The sequence below is a fragment of the Pelodiscus sinensis genome, chromosome 1 (assembly GCF_049634645.1).
Source record: "Pelodiscus sinensis isolate JC-2024 chromosome 1, ASM4963464v1, whole genome shotgun sequence".
NCBI classification, from domain to species: Eukaryota; Metazoa; Chordata; order Testudines; family Trionychidae; genus Pelodiscus; species Pelodiscus sinensis.
The window spans coordinates 106,527,815-106,544,068 of record NC_134711.1 but is presented as its reverse complement, the minus strand read 5'-3'; the positions used below and the strand labels follow the sequence as shown (position 1 = coordinate 106,544,068).

At 45.9% G+C, this 16,254-nt stretch overlaps 1 protein-coding gene across 10 annotated transcripts in view; it reads right to left on the bottom strand.

Annotated features, from left to right (window-relative positions):
* Positions 1-16,254, bottom strand: part of CAPRIN2 (caprin family member 2) — a 79,458-nt gene that overhangs the window by 10,441 nt on the left and 52,763 nt on the right. For all 10 annotated transcript variants that reach the window (XM_075940655.1, XM_075940633.1, XM_075940652.1 and 7 more), the window contains 3 exons: positions 10,215-10,322; positions 9,237-9,389; positions 119-302 (listed from right to left, as the gene is read on the bottom strand). In XM_075940655.1, the coding sequence (XP_075796770.1) occupies positions 119-302; positions 9,237-9,389; positions 10,215-10,322 (445 nt within the window). The remainder of the gene's footprint in view (positions 1-118; positions 303-9,236; positions 9,390-10,214; positions 10,323-16,254) is intronic.

Sequence of the window (16,254 nt, the reverse complement as noted above, 5' to 3'; positions counted from 1 at the left end):
AGCAGGGCTGCCAGTCCATGTACTGGCTGTTGAACCTCTGGACTAATGGAGTGAAGTGTCAATTTGATAGGCATTTCAGCTAGAGTGGCACGTAAGATAGCTATGCAAAAAATCTCACCTGTTGGCAAAGTTTCTTGTGAAAGAGAATTTTGCTCTACAACATGCGTGGACGGTAAGTGGCATTGAGGAGGCGTTTGTGTACTTGCTGTTGAAAAACTCTGGTTATATCCTGCAGTATACGAGGAGTCATCTTTTATTTCCTGCTCTTTACGAGGTGGCAGAGGTGCATTCACCTTAAATACCTGGAAAAAAGTATGTTTTACTTAAGATTTTGCTTAACTGTTCAATACCTCACCATTTATACTACAATAGCACCTAAAGACTCCAACTAAGTTCAGAGCCTAATTGTGTGGCACCCCAACATATTCCTTAGTAGGTTAGAATTCGTGCCCTGAAGCATTTCCTGTCTAAGTGTGGGAGAGTTCACCTGTTATTAGAAACAGGAATTTAAGGCACAGGGGCTACATAAGTTTCCCCTCCTTCCTCCACCCCAGCCAGAGTCTGTCAGCTTGGACTTCAGCCCTAGAGTTCAGTGCTTTAGGGAAGCCCCCTGATCCTCAGATACCAGATGTTAAGCATCACAGTAAGAACTTTAGATATTAGTTATTGCTGGAAATAGTCTGCTTTTATCCAACTCACTGAAACCCAAATCCTAGTGCAGAGATATTCGTTGTTGTGCTAATGTCGCTACTGAGATTCCTATCACCACGAGAGAGAATTTTCAGTTGGGAAACAAGTTCTGTACAGCTAACCACACAGTTTTTCTGCTTTCATTTTTACTACACAATCTAACCAAGAAAAGGCAGTTCAGAAAAAATAGCTGCTACAAACTATTTTATGGTTAGTGTCAGTACTAAAAATGCTTTTGGGAGAAGATTTTAAAAATGGTGCATGGACAAGTTCAGGACCTCAAAAGGACGATTTGTTTGGTCTTCAGCGATGTTAGTAATGGAAACATTACTAATGACTTGTAAAGTGGTTGAGTGCTATAAGGATCTTCGTTCTCTTTAGGTGATGCAAGAAATTCAAAGTTGTACCTAGCCAGGCAAGCACTTTAGTGTCTACCTTTAATTGCAAATCTCATACGGAGGTATCCATCCATCCTATGGTATAGTGATAGACATACGACAAAGTCTGGGGAAACAGCTTGAATAAATGGAAAGCAAGCCACTACCAAGGCCAGGCAAAATGTGGCCCACAAGCCAAATCCTGCCTGCCAAGCCACTGGATCTGGCCTGTGGACACATCAGGAGCCTCAGCCAGGCTCCCTGCCTGTTCCACACCTGCACATCACTCAAAAACCAGCTGAGGGGTTCTGTTTGTCCAGGTGAAGGGAGAGAAGAGGAATGGAGAGCTTTTGCACACTGGCCATTTCTCCTCACCCACCAACACAATCACAGCTCCCATTGGCCAATGGGAGCTGCCTGGTTGAACAGACAGTGTGTGAAGTACCTCCCATCAGGCTCCCAGCTGTTCAGATGCACATAGCCAGGCTCCCTGCCTTTCATGCCCTGGTAGACCGCTTGGGGCAGCCAGCTGTGAGGCTGAGAAACCTGCTGGCCAGGACTTACATAAGAACAGCCGTACTGGGTCAGACCAAAGGTCCTTCTAGCCCAGTATCCTGTCTACCGACAGTGGCCACCACCAGGTGCCCCAGAGAGGGTGGACCAAAGACAACGATCAAGCGATTTGTCTCCTGCCATCTCTCTCCAGCCTCTGACAAACAGAGGCCAAGGACACCATTTTATCCCCTGGCTAAAAGCCTTTTATGGACCTAACCTTCATGAAATTGTCTAGCTTCTCTTTAAACTCTATTATATTCCTAGAGTTCACAGCCTCCTCTGGCAAAGAGTTCCACAGGTTGACTACACAATGTGAAGAACTTTCTTTTATTCGTTTTAAACCTGCTACCCATTAATTTCATTTGGTGTCCTCTAGTTCTTCTATTTAACTTTTCTTTATCAGCCCTCTCCACACCACTCATGATTTTATAGACCTCTATATCCCATCCCCCCTCAGTCTCCTCTTTTCTAAACTGAAAAGTCCCAGTCGCTTTAACCTCTCCTCATATGGGACCCGTTCCAAACCCCTAATCATTTTAGTTGCCCTTTTCTGAACCCTTTCCAAGGCCAAAATATCTTTGAGGTGAGGAGACCACATCTGTACACAGTATTCAAGATATGGGCGTACCAGAGTTTTATACAGGGGCAGTAAGATATTCTGTGTCTTATTTTCTATCCCTTTCCTAATAATTCCTAGCATCCTATTTGCCTTTTTGACCGCCGCTGCACACTGCGTGGAAGTTTTCAGAGAACTGTTCACAATAACTCCAAGATCCCTTTCCTGATTTGTCATAGCCAAATTAGCCCCCATCATACTGTACGTATAGTTGGGGTTATTTTTCCCAATGTGCATTACTTTACACTTATCCACATTAAATTTCATTTGCCATTTTGCTGCCCAATCACTGAGTTTGGTGAGATCTTCTTGGAGTCCCTCACAGTCTGCTTCCGTCTTGACTATCCTAAACAATTTTGTATCATCTGCAAACTTTACTACATCACTGCTTACCCCTTTCTCCAGATCATTTGTGAATAAGTTGAAAAGGATTGGTCCCAGGACTGACCCTTGAGGGACACCACTAGTTACCCCTCTCCACTCTGAAAATTTACCATTTATTCCTACCCTTTGTCTTTTAACCAGTCTTTTCCAGTTTCCTGTCTTTTAACCAGTTCTCAATCCAAGAAAGGACCTTCCCTCTTATCCCATGGCCATGTAACTTACACAAGAGCCTTTGGTGAGGGACCTTGTCAAAGGCTTTCTGAAAATCCAAGTATACTATATCTACTGGATCCCCCTTGTCCGCATGTTTGTTAACCCCTTCAAAGAACTCTAATAGATTAGTAAGACAGGATTTCCCTTTACAGAAACCATGTTGACTTTTGTCCAATAAATTATGTTCTTCTACATGCTTCACAATTTTATTCTTTACTATTGTTTCGACTAATTTGCCCGGTACTGAAGTTAGACTTACCGGTCTGTAATTGCCAAGATCGCCTCTAGAGCCTTTTTAAATATTGGTGTCACATTGGCTACCTTCCAGTCATTAGGTACAGAAGCTGATTTAAAGGATAGGTTACAAACCACAGATAATAGCTCAGCAATTTCCCATTTTAGTTTTTAGAACCCTTGGATGAATGCCATCCGGTCCCGGAGATTTGTTAACATTAAGTTTTTCTATTTGTTCCAAAACCTCCTCTAATGACACTTCAATCCGGGACAGTTCCTCAGATTCATCACCCACAAAGGACGGTGCAGATTCAGGAATCTCCCCAACGTCCTCAGCCGTGAAGACTGAAGCAAAGAAATCATTTCGTTTCTCTGCAATGGCTTTATCGTCCTTGATTGATCCTTTTATAGCTTGATCATCTATGGGACCCACAGGTTTTTTAGCAGGCTTCCTGCTTCTAATGTACTTAAAAACATTTTGTTATTTCTTTTTGAGTTTTTGGCTAGCTGTTCCTCAAAATCTTTTTTTGCTTTTCTTATTACATTTTTACACTTGATTGGACAGTGTTTATGTTCCTTTCTATTTATCTCACTAGGATTGGACTTCCGCTTCTTAAAAGATACCTTTTTGTCCCTCACTGCTTCTTTTACATGGTGGTTAAGCCACGATGACACTGTTTTAGGTCTCTTGCTATGTTTTTTAATTTGGGGTATACATTTAAGTTGGGCCTCTATTATGGTGTCTTTAAAAAGTTTCCATGCAGCTTTCAGGGATGTGGCTCTAGTCACTGTGCCTTTTAATTTCTGTTTAACCTCATTTTTGTGTAATTCCCCTTTTTGAAATTAAATGCCAGTGTGCTGGACTGCTGAGGTGTTCTTCCCACCACAGGAATGTTGAATGTTATTATATTATGGTCACTATTCCCAAGCAGTCCTGTAACGGTTATTTCCTGGACCTGACCCTGCACTCCACTCAGGACTAAATCGAGAATTGCCTCTCCCCTTGTGGGTTCCTGCACCAGCTGCTCCAAGAAGCAGTCATTTAAGCCATTGAGAAATTTTCTCTGCTTCTCTTCCTGAGGTGACATGTATCCAGTCAATATGGGGGTAATTAAAATCCCCCATTATTATAGAGTTCTCTATTTTGGTAGCCTTTCTAATCTCCCTCAGCATTTCAATGTCAGTATCGCTGTCTTGGTCAGGTGGTCGATAATATATCCCTACTGCTAATTTCTTATTATTGGAGCATGGAATTTCTATCCATAGCGATTCTATGGAACATGTTGATTCACTTAATATTTTTATTTCATTTGATTCTACATTATCTTTCACATAAGTGCCACTCCGCCACCCACCCGGCCTGCTCTATCCTTTCGATATATTTTATATCCCGGTATGATTGTGTCCCACAGATTTTCCTCATTCCACCAGGTTTCAGTGATGCCTATTATGTCAATCTCATTTAATACAAGGTACTCCAGTTCACCCATCTTAGTCAGACTCCTAGCATTTGTGTACAAGCACTTTAGAAATTTGCCACTGCTTATTTGTCTGCACTTCCCTGATGCACTGGATTCCTTAGAATGCGGTTGTTTGTCTGCTCTGGCCCATGGTTTGTCCTCTCCCCTCCTCTCTGACTACAGCTTAGAGAGTCTCTATCAATGGATTCTCCTCTAAGAGAAGTCTCCCTCCGATTTACATGCATCTCCGCACCAATCAGCTTTCCCCCATCTCTTAGTTTAAAAACTGCTCTATGGTCTTTTTAATGTTTAGTGTCAGCAGTCTGGTTCCACCCTGGTTTAGGTGGAGCCCATCCTTCCTGTATAAGCTCCCCCTCTCCCAGAAGTGTCCCCAGTTCCTAATAAATCTAAACCCCTCTTCCCTACATTGAGACTCTCATCCACACATTGAGACTCTGAAGCTCTGCCTGCCTACCTGGCCCTGCGCGTGGAACTGGAAGCATTTCCGAGAATGCCACCATAGAGGTCCTGGATTTCAGTCTCTTTCCTAGCAGCCTAAATTTGGCCTCCAGGACCTCTCTCCTACCCTTCCCTACATCATTGGTACCGACATGTACCACGACCACCGGCTCCTCTCACATAAGTCTGTCTAGATGCCTCGAGAGATCCGCAACCTTCGCACCAGGCAGGCAAGTGACCATATGGTTCTCCCGGTCATCACAAACCCAACTATTTATGTTTCTAACAATCGAATCACCCACTACTAACACCTGCCTCTTCCTAACTGGCATTCCCTCCCCCTCAGAGGTATCCTCAGTGCGAGAGGATACCGCAACATCCTCTGGGAGGAGGGTCCCAACTACGGGATGGTTTCCCCTCTGCTCCCATTGAATGCCCTGTTCCCTTGAGGCTTTCATCCCCCTTAAGAGCACTAGGGCTCTCAGACTGGAGGTGGGACAGTACTACAGTGTCCCGGAAAGACTCATCAACATAGCTCTCTACCTCCCTTAGCTCCTCCAGTTCAGCCACCCTGAACTCCAAAGCCCAAACTCGGTCTCTGAGCATCAGGAGCTCCTTGCAACGAGTGCACATACACGCCACCCATCCACAGGGCAGGTAATCATACATGTTACACTTGACGCAATAAACACGATAGCCCCCACTCTGCTGCTGGGCTTCTGTCTGCATTTTTCTAATAAGTTTAGGTGTAAATGGGATTCTTTTTAAACCTCTGGAATATAGATTCTTCTAAGAGTTATGTTTTAAAGAAGGTCCGAAGTCACTAGTGCCCTCTAACCTCCCTCTCCAAACTCTCCTGTTAGCTGTTCCTGTTGGCCCGACTTGCCCCAGTAAGCGTCTCCCAGCCATAGCCTGCCTCTGGTATCCCAGCCCCTCCAGCTTTGTCCCTTTCTTCACACAACCAAAACCCACTGCCCCCTTCCTGGACTCTGTACAACCTCCTTCTGTCCTAGGTCACAACCCAAATCCCTGCACCCCAGTCTACTGCCCTAGGTCACAGCTCCCTTCCACATCCCACATCTGCTTCTACATGCTAATCCCTTACCCAAGCTTCCTTCTGCATGCCACCACCATTCCAGATTCTGCATCTCTGCCTTATTGAAACGTGTGCCCTTGACCTCTTTCCAGATTCTTGGAATTCCCCTCCCCCCCATCAAAAATTATAGCCATAGATTGGGGTGGGCAATGTCTAGACTGCAGAGTTATTGGAAAAGGATACACAGATTGTATATCGCAAACCGCGTGTCTTTTTCCCCTTTTTTCCCAGAAGAGGCTTTTCTGAAATTTGGCCCATCTACATGGGCCAAGTTTTGGAAAAACTTCCTCTTCCAGAACATTCCTTGTATTCCTCTCACGGAGAGGAATACAGGGTTGCCAAAAGAATGTGGCTGCTTTTTCAGAAACAGTTCTGAAAAAGTAGATGCATTCCTTGGACACGGCAGAGCTTTTCTGGTATACCACCCGTATCCCAGAAAAACTCTTCAGCCTCGATACAGCCTTTATAAAGTTCTGTCGCTATACTTTAAGACTATGCAATTTGAATTTTGGGATGGAATTACCAGAAATAAAAATAACTCCTCTAAATACGGTATAACAATGTAAGGCTGCGGCAAAACTTCCTCTCCCACACTGGAACTGCCAGCCTGGCGCCCAGGAAGGTTTTACTGTGGGTTCTGCAGTATAAAGCTTATTTAAGCTTTATACATGTGCTGTGGGCTCTGCAGTAACAGCTAAAAATCTTAGTTTTATCTAGGGATGTAAAAAGTCAGTTTAAAAAGAGAAGCATGTAACATTGTGAAATCTAAGCCCTCAGCTCATCTTGGGCATCACAATCAGATTGCACCAAGTGTTTAAAGTTCTCATGCTTCTTTCACTGGCTCTGAAATCCTGAGGTTGATAAGTAATGGGCAATAGGTTGCTGCCTGAAGGAAGATTGGTCTTATTTCCTTCTTGGAACTGGAATTCAGTCACCTTGGAGTCCTTTAGTAAATGGAGGGCCTCTCATATTGGAACTAAAAGTTAATTTACCCTCAGTGAAGAGCCTCAATTGTCATTTGGACCTCCCTGGAAGTTGTAGGGAAAGTTAAGAGAATCTTCTCATTGCCTTTACAGAATGAAGCTGCACTAGCTGACCTGACAGTTAATCTATACTGTCTCCCCTTCCGGGGAAGATCCCCATCCTGAAGGAATAAGATTTAGATTTGCATGAACATGGCTGTATCTTCCAGAGCATCCAAGGGTAATACAAATATAAGTACTAGGATGGAACACAAAAGGGGTGATAGCTTGTGTTAGCCCAAGGTAACTGACAGTCCTCCCCTGAATCCCTAGTCAACTCCCATTATGCTACCCAAGGGGGAGAGAGCAGGAAGCATGTGGTAGGATTCCTGATACTTTGATTGGAGGATTAAAGGAATGCGAGCTGGAAGAGCAATATCTACCTATCTTTTTCATCTTCAAGGAGGCTTGCACACAATGTTCGAGTGAACTATTTTAGGAAGCCCTCTCCACCACTGAGTCTGTTCTGAGTAGGCATGATACATGGACAGTCACAGGGACCCCATTATTAAGTGGCAACTAAACTTCAGACACGTGGCAAATTTCCAGGATTTTGTCCCCACCATACAGAGCCTTCGTGGGATAGGGAGCATCTAATCATCTCTTGCTCACCTGGCAAAACACAGTAACAATGCGAACACAAAAAACAAGCATGATGCAGAGTAGCAGAACAAAATGGCACGAGTTCTATACCACTGCTATAGGAACCCTAAGTTCCACCCTTTCTACGAGAGAGCAGAGTTTCACAAGGACACCTAGTACACAACTCCAAGTCAGCTAGCTAGGAGAATGTGATCTCTCAAGAGCACAAAGAAGAATCCATGTGAACTACCATTTAAAGAAGCATGGCTTTCAACAAGCATCTCCAGTTTTAATTCCCCTCACGTGGTTTATTTGCATTGGTGTCTCTCAATAAGTCAGACAGACTTGACTCCTTAGCTGAAAACAGGTCCAAAACCTTAATCTTCAGGCATGGCTGGCCACAGCTCAGTGAACTATAAAACCACTACCATCTGAATTGATCAAAAAATTCAGATTTTAACTTTAGACAACACGCCAGCCCCATGATTTGAAAGTAATGTCTTATTTTGCTTTGTAGTCATCCTTGCTGGTACAAGTTGTACCTCCCAAACCCGGGATTCTCTGGTCCTACAACATCATTGTCCCACGAACATCCATGGTCACGCCAGATAAGAGCCTCGGAGCAGGAGGGCCAGCAGATGAGAGAGGCACAGCCTAGCAAGTTTGGTAGCAGTAGGGCTGCTGGGACCACAGAAGCCCAAGACAGGAAGCCTGGCCAGGGTGGCATTAGCAGCAATGTGATGGGCCTGCCTGGCATCCAACAGCCAGGTTGAGGCTACAGCTACAGCAGCCTGGAAGGGGAAGCCAGGCTGGGGCCATGTGCTGGCAGCGGGGTGGAGGCTAAGACAGAGACAATCTCCATCAGGCAGTGTAGCAGCCAGAAGCAGGGAAAGGGGCTACGTGCTGCCCCGACGACAGCGGAGCTGGGGCTAGGGCTAGGGTTGGAGCTGGCCAGCAGGCAGTCCAGCTGGGCCAAAGGAGCCGGCAGCAGGCTGAGGAGCTAGTGTCAAGGGACCTCCAATTGTCCAGCAAATTCCCTCATCTGAGATTGGTCGGGTCCCAAGGGTGCCAGATCAGGGAGGTACAACCTGTACTATCAAAAGTTCATTTGTCTCCATTATGTTTAGCATTTCTCAGCTGTGAAAAGGTTACAAATAAGGGGTCCTGACTAATTTGAATTGAGATTTTATGAGCAGATGAGATGAGTAAGTTAGCATATTAGGAGTTCCGTCATCTGCAAATGCTAGCCTATTATAAATACAAATTTGATCATTAACAAGGTGTAGTGCTTGATTTTAACTTACACAATAGCTGCAGAAGAGCTCCTCATGTCATGGGGATAGCTTACTAATGAAACACAGAAGGAAAGGTAGGAGGTGCCAAAATTTAAGACTAGACTAATATTGACAGGTCCTCCGTTACAGTACGTGCTATCAAATTCTGAGCTAGACCCGAGACAGTGCATCTAACCATTTTAAAGCTGAAGTAATTTTAAATATTCTTGTAGAGCTTAAATAGGAAAGTATTCATGATAAGAGATATACTTACAGTTTGCATAGCCTGAAAGGGAGCTGCATTTATGGTAACAGAACTGCTGCTTGCTGGAGGAGATTGAAAGGTTTGCCCCTGTGATACTGGTGACATGGAAGTGTTTGAAGTAGGTAGAGGTGACTCTGGTTCTCTTGGCAGAGGAATAGCTGCCTGAGAGGAGCCAAAAAAACATCAAGTGACTTTACCATGTAATCAGGCAGTAACAAATTAGTTTTCTAATGCCTACACCGCTAACTTCTTTACAATTTTACATTTGGACATGCAAAGCAGAATAGCTTTTGCTTAGTTTCAAATCTTGCTGTGCATCCTCATAATCAGTACTGCTATTGCATTCTACTGATTAAGCGAAACAATGTCCATTGACTACTAAACAATCACCTATTGTCAACTCCCTACAAAAAGGAAGCTACAACATGACCAGACAGCATTTTTCACAACTGGAAAGATTATAAAGCATCTGCTACTGTATGAAGATTAAAGTACACCTCAAAAATGTAGAAAGTAGTCTCTCTGGAACTGAGGAACAAGTATGGTGACCTCTTTCCCATCAGAAAGGCTCAGGTTTTTTTACCCAAGTGGTCAGTAATATAGTGCTGAAACAGTCTGCTGTTAACTCAGCACCAAATCAATGCCTATGTGCAAATACATGAATACTGTTTAAGCCTCCATATTTGTCTCTTCCAATGCTAAAATGAAGGGTGCTTCAATCAGCACAGAAAAATGCTTCGGCAGAATATCCATGCACCATAGACTGTTAAGTTAGCCTTTCACTCTAAGCAGGGTGAAAGGCTAACAAAATGAAGGCTTCCAGTTGAGATATACTATTGATACCAAGTATTTAGCATACTAAGTAAAACAAAACCCAATTCAGTTCAGAAGCATCTAGTCAAATTTACATTGTTAATTTTGACTTGAGTTTTTCCAGTTAAGTTTATGAACAGAAATTAACTGCTTTTCCACATATGGTTAACTCACCTGAGCAATTTCAATGTTCTTGGCTATAACTGGCTCAGAGGCACATGGACTTGTCTGAAAAGGTGGCTGAGATGAAATCTCAGTCTCTTGAGAAAGCGGTTTGGATGTCTGAAAGAACAAAAACCTTGACAGATGCAATCTAGTTACTCGTAGAACGTTGCAGAAATAGGGAAATAATTGGAAAAAGTGTTGCAGTAGTGAAAGATAACGATGATTCACTGTGGATATACTCTGATCTAGATCTTACAAGACTTGATATGCAGCTTGAAAGATGTACACTCAACCTGTTTAGCCTCTGAAGATTTCAAATATTGACTTGTGTAAGGTTAATATGGAGTTCCCTTAATTATAGGCAGGGCCAAACTTACCATTTAGGCAGATACTTTCCATACTAGGCTGAATAGTTTGGAAAATTTCAGTCACTCATTCAGCAGTTGCTGAACTGAACAAGGGAAAACTTTTGCAGTCTTCTCAACTTAGTATCCCCATTCTTTGTAGCAGGAATTTTAAGTTTGGCAGGAATGGAGTGTCAAGAATGTGCCTTTTGCTCTTCTTGTGAAAAATCTATCCAAGTTGTGCCAAGCTATAAAGCTCAAAAAAGACAGTTACCTGTTTCTGTAACCGGCGTTGAAAGCATGTTGCTCATGTCCATTCAACGTAAGTGTGTGTACTCGCCACATGCACCAGTGCCAGAAGTTCTTCCCTTAGCAGTATCCCTATGAGACCAGGATCAGTGCCCCCTGGAGTGACATGCACATGGCCAGGCTACGTACGGTGCTCTTGGGTCCCTCCCTCAGTTCTGTTTTGCTGGGAAACTCCAGAGGGGGAAGAAGGGTGGAAGGTTGAATGGACACGAGCAACACATCTAGGTTTCTTTGAATGCGTGCTCATCTCCTTTCAACATAGGTGACCACAAGCAGTATCTGTGGAGCAGAGAAGGAGTCTCAAGAACACATGGATTGCTACAGTTCTAACAAACACTGCATCGTTCGTAGCATAATGCATAATCAGTGGGCTGCGAAAGGGTGCACTGAGTATCATACTGTATTATGACTCACGTCCTGGATAGGGACATTTGCTAAAGGAGGCTGTGGATGAGGCCTGGGCTCTGGTTCAAAGAGCCTTGACCAAATCTGAGGCTAGAATACCTGCTAGCTCGTAGCACATGCAGACGCAGGTGGTCATCCATCTTGATCTACTTCTGGGATTATTCCAAAATGGCCTTTCATCCTATCCATGCAGACGCAGGTGGTCATCCATCTTGATCTACTTCTGGGATTATTCCAAAATGGCCTTTCATCCTATCCATGTGGATTTATTGTCCAGGTAGAACATGAGGGCCCTCCTGATGTCTAGACTATGAAGATGTCCTTCATTAGTCATGTGAAGCTTTGGGTAGAAGACTGGAAGGAGGATGTCCTGGCCCATATGAAACACTGAGACCACCTTCAGGAGAATTGTTGGGGATGGTCTATCTTTGAAGACGACTGTAAAGTGGCTCAGATTTTAGTGCATGGAGTTTGGAAACTCTTCAAACAGACTTACTGGCAATGAGAAAAGTCACTTAAGCAACAGAAGTAACGAAAGACCAGCAGCTCAAGTTTTGGACCCTGAGCCTAGCAAGGACCAAGGGAAGATCCCATTGAGGAAGAGGGGTCAGAGCCTGTGGCAATAATCTTTCCAGGGCCTTCAAAAAATGGTGCACAAGATGTGAGAAGATGATTAAGCACCCTTTGATTGGTGGATGAAAGGCAGAAATTGCTGCAAGATGCACTGACCAAGGTGAGAGACACCTTGTTTTGAGTATGCCATCTCCTGCTGGCTCAACCACGGAACAGCTGAAGACTGTCATGTTCCTGGAACAAAAGATCTGGGAAACATGATAACAGATGAGGGGCCTGCTGCAGGAGGCTCATTAGGGTGCAGGAACCAGTGCTGGCCAGGCCACACTGGGGCAATTAGTATCACCTCGGCAGACTCCTGCCTGATCTTCTGGAGGACCTTGCTGATCAATGGGAGGGAATGTGTTACATGAGATTGCTCATCCAAAAGGGAAGGAAGGCATCTGAGGGAACGCCCGCCTCTATACCCATCCTCAAGCAGAAGGTGGAGCACTCTGCATTGCAAACAAGTACGTTCAGAGCCCCAGTTCTGGAAGAGCACAAGAGTGACCTCTGGATGGAGAGACCACTGATGGTGAGATGAGAGCTCTCCTCAGTTTGATTATATTGTGAGCTCCAAGGAGGTGACATGCCTCCAGTGAGATGTGATGGTGGACACAAGTATCAGAGAAACAGTAAACCCCTCCCTCCATGATGTGGCGGCATATGGTGACCGTGTTGTCTGAAAACATGGACCACTCTGCCATGTAGGTGAGGTAAGAATACTTTGCATACCTTTACTGCCCTGAGCTCCTTGACATGTATGTGGATGGCCTTGCTCTGGGGCCCCTGATGCTGAATTTGAAGTGATCAGAAGTAAGCTCCCCTGCCTTCTCTAATGCCTTGAATACCAATTCAACTGAGTGCTGGGGCTGCCTGAAAGTGACACCAGCAAGGATATTGTGGAGTTCCATCCATCCACCACTGCAGGGAGTGGAGGATGTGCGGCAGAACCTCAATTACTTGTTTGAACATGTGCTGAGTTGGGGACACCAGCCAAAGCTGGAGCAGGCACATCTTGAGCCTGGTGAAAAGCACTGCATGTGCATGCTGCCGTGTGGCCAAGAATGCATAGATAGGCCCTCACCATGATCACAGGGGCAAGAGACAGCTACCAGACTAGGCCCTGCAAGGCTTTGAATCGATCTTGGAGGGATGCCATGGCTATAGTGGAATCAAGTACTGCACAGATAAACTTGATTCTGTGCCAGCATCAACGATGGCCATAGTGATCAGGAGACCGAGATAACAAGACAGAGCTAGGTCTCACTGGACATTGCACTGTGACCAGCCCATCTTCCAGATATATCCCTATGTGAATTCCCAGCCAGTGCAGGTAAGATGCAATCACTGACATGCACTTGGAGTACCCTGGGCACTGTGGCAAGGCCAAAAGGGAGGACTGCAAACTGGTAGTGGTTGTGTCCCACATTGAACCTCAGAAATCATTTGTGTCCTTCAAAGTTTGCACTGTGGAAATATGAGTCCAAGGGGGCAGTACATCAGCAATAACTGCCAGGGTGACTATGCAAAACCTGAAGCAGACCAGCTAGTGATACAAGTCTCAGGCCTGAGGCCCTGTCTGGCTTTGGGAATTAAGTAGTATTGGGAGTAGAAACCCCAGTTGTGGAACTGGACAGGTACCTCTTCTACTGATCCCAGGCAGAGCAACTCCTTAACCATTGGCTTGAGAAGCTGCTCATGAGAAGGGTTCCTGAAGAGGGTTAGAGGCCAGTTGTAGTGAATAGCCATGCTGTACAGTGGCCAAGATCCAACGGCCCAATGTCATCTCTGTTGAGGCTAGGAGGAAGGGGTGGACACAAGAAGCAAACAGACATTTTGGATTCTCCCTGTGACCCTCAGGTGCAGCCTCAAAAAGGCCTGCTTGCCAGAGGGCTTGGGCTGGCTTGACCAGGGATACCATGACCTTGCCTCTTGCAGAAAGGCTTTGGGCACCCCTGCAGTGGGTGCTGCATCTTGGGTTGAGCAGGCCAAGGCTTAAGCTTTTTCCTGCTCCAACTCTGGCAAAGATCCCCAAAGTCTTTAGGGTTGTGTGGGAATCCTTGAACTCATGCAACTTGGTGTCTGTGTTCTGCAAACAGGATGTGAAATCAAAGTGGATGCCCTGGACCAAATTCTAGGCCTCCGCTGACCAGCCCAACAGAAGCATCCATGTGGGCCTCCTCCTGGGTATTGTGCACATCATGGACTGTGCTGCCGATTCTGCCCTTTGATACGGCCTGCAGAGTCACCTTTGCCTTGGCAGCACCCTCATCCAGCAGCACCTTAAACGCCTTCCTGGATGCTGTGGGAAGCGAGGCCTCAAACCTGGACATGGACTGCCATGAGCTTAAGTGCTATCCAGTGAAAGGGGCCTGATGATTTGCTACAGAGTTGAAAACTGTCCAAGGAATGAAATTTACTCATTAGTAAGTAGACACATCTGGACCCCTTATTTCTTAGCATGGGAGTGGGTTGCCCTTGCCACTCCCTGTGGATCACTGATTCTACCACCAGATAGCTGGGCAGTGGGTGGGTACCAAGGTAGTCATGGCCCTTGGCAGGTACAAAGTACTTCCTCTCTGCCCTTTTGAGATAGGAGGTATAGATGAGGCAGTTTGCCAGAAGACATTGGCAATCTTGGCTATTCCTCCATACAGTGGCCGGGCTAGTCTGGCCAGTACCCCCGACCCAGAACCCTGAAGACCTCCTTGACTTCCTCCACCTGGAGAAGGAAGTGGGCTGCTATCCTCCTGAAATCCTAGTAGACCTTTGTATATTCGGAGGAACCACAGGTGGCGGAGTTACAATGGCCTCATCTGGCAAAGAGCAAGATAAGGCTTGGCCCCCTGATCCTCTTCCAAAGATGGTGATTGGTCCCCTACCCACTTCAATTGAGGCATGAGATGCCTGCTCACCTCCCGTGCCTGGACACAGCTTGTAGTGGTGCCAAGGAAGGCTCCAATTCTCTGGCTGCTGAATGGAGCTGCCTGGGACTTAACCTGAATACCCCAGGGAGTCCAAGAGCACCACAGCACCTGTGATTGCAGCTGAAGCCAAGAAGTGCTTTGGGAGGCCATTTGTGACATTGGGTGGTACAGTTCTGGGTGCTGGGGGTAGGGAGGCTGAATCTGCCACAGTGCCTGCCAAGCAGACACTGGTGGAGGCCCATGACCTGGAGTGTGCAGTACACTTCTTGTGGCGTAGAGATCCTGATGCTGACTGATTTCAGTTTCCAAATACAGGGCATGGAGTTTCTTCTAAGGGGGCTCCTATGCTCAAGGTGTTCCGTGCAGTTGAGGGATGGCATCAGGATGGAGATCTCCAGTACCAGGACATGGATATGAATGGATAACATGAGCAACACATCTGTGAGCAGCAGCATTAAGGGGAAAGGTGCCATAGAAAAGGCAAGTAGTGCTTAGCATGGTGAGAACTGTATGGGGAGTCACTCTCCTTATGGTACCACTATGGCTATGAGGCACATGTGCCTCAAGTTCTGTGCTCCAAGTCACTGTGATAGCATGCTGAATACAGTGACCCCTGCGCTAATCTGGTGACACTGCGTGCAGGCAAGTGACAAACTCAGCAACAGAGTTGTAAAGAGTGGTTCCTCCTATGCCTGGGCCTGTCCAGTCCTGTGGAGGATAACAGCATGTTAAGTTTATCTTGTGCTGCCTGAAAGACCTCCAGCGTGGAAAGAACTTTCACATCCATGGCAGGCAACAGACTGAGCCAGGCAGGGGCAGTCTGCCTGCAGGGGTATTCTCTCTAGAATGTTTCATGAGAGAGTCCCCTTTTCGGCCGCCTTTTGAGGCATGGGAAAGCAGACTTTGGCAGTCTTCTTAGGCTTAGTCCCTGAGAATACCTGGTGCTGTGCCAGCAGCACTGGAGGAGCACTCTGCACCAAGGCTGAACGAGGCTCTTACAGTGCTCAGGAGATGCCATAAGCAGAACCCTTAAAGGCCCCCCATCTCATTGTTCTGGGGTGAAAACAGCTGCAAAACCTTACACTTGGAGATGTGAGATTCTTCAAAATGGAGGCAGTCAGTGTTTGGGTTGCTAAGTGGCATAGGCCTGCAACACACAGCACTGGCTTCAAAGCCAGAAGAATGGGGGGGGAGGGGGGGAAGGAACAGTCTATCCCCAGGCTCAGGCTCAATGGGGGGAGACTACTCTATTGCCAATGGGAACTATTTAGAATTAGAGGGAATGACTCTGGAGCTGGAGCAGAGTGTTCCAAGCACTGTCACTGATGGCAAAAAGGAACTGAGGAGGGAGGGGCCCAGCAGCACCCTAAATAGCATGGCATATGTACACTACTCCAGGGTGCCTTGATCCCAGTCCCCTATGAGTACTGCTGAGAAAATCTTCCAGCA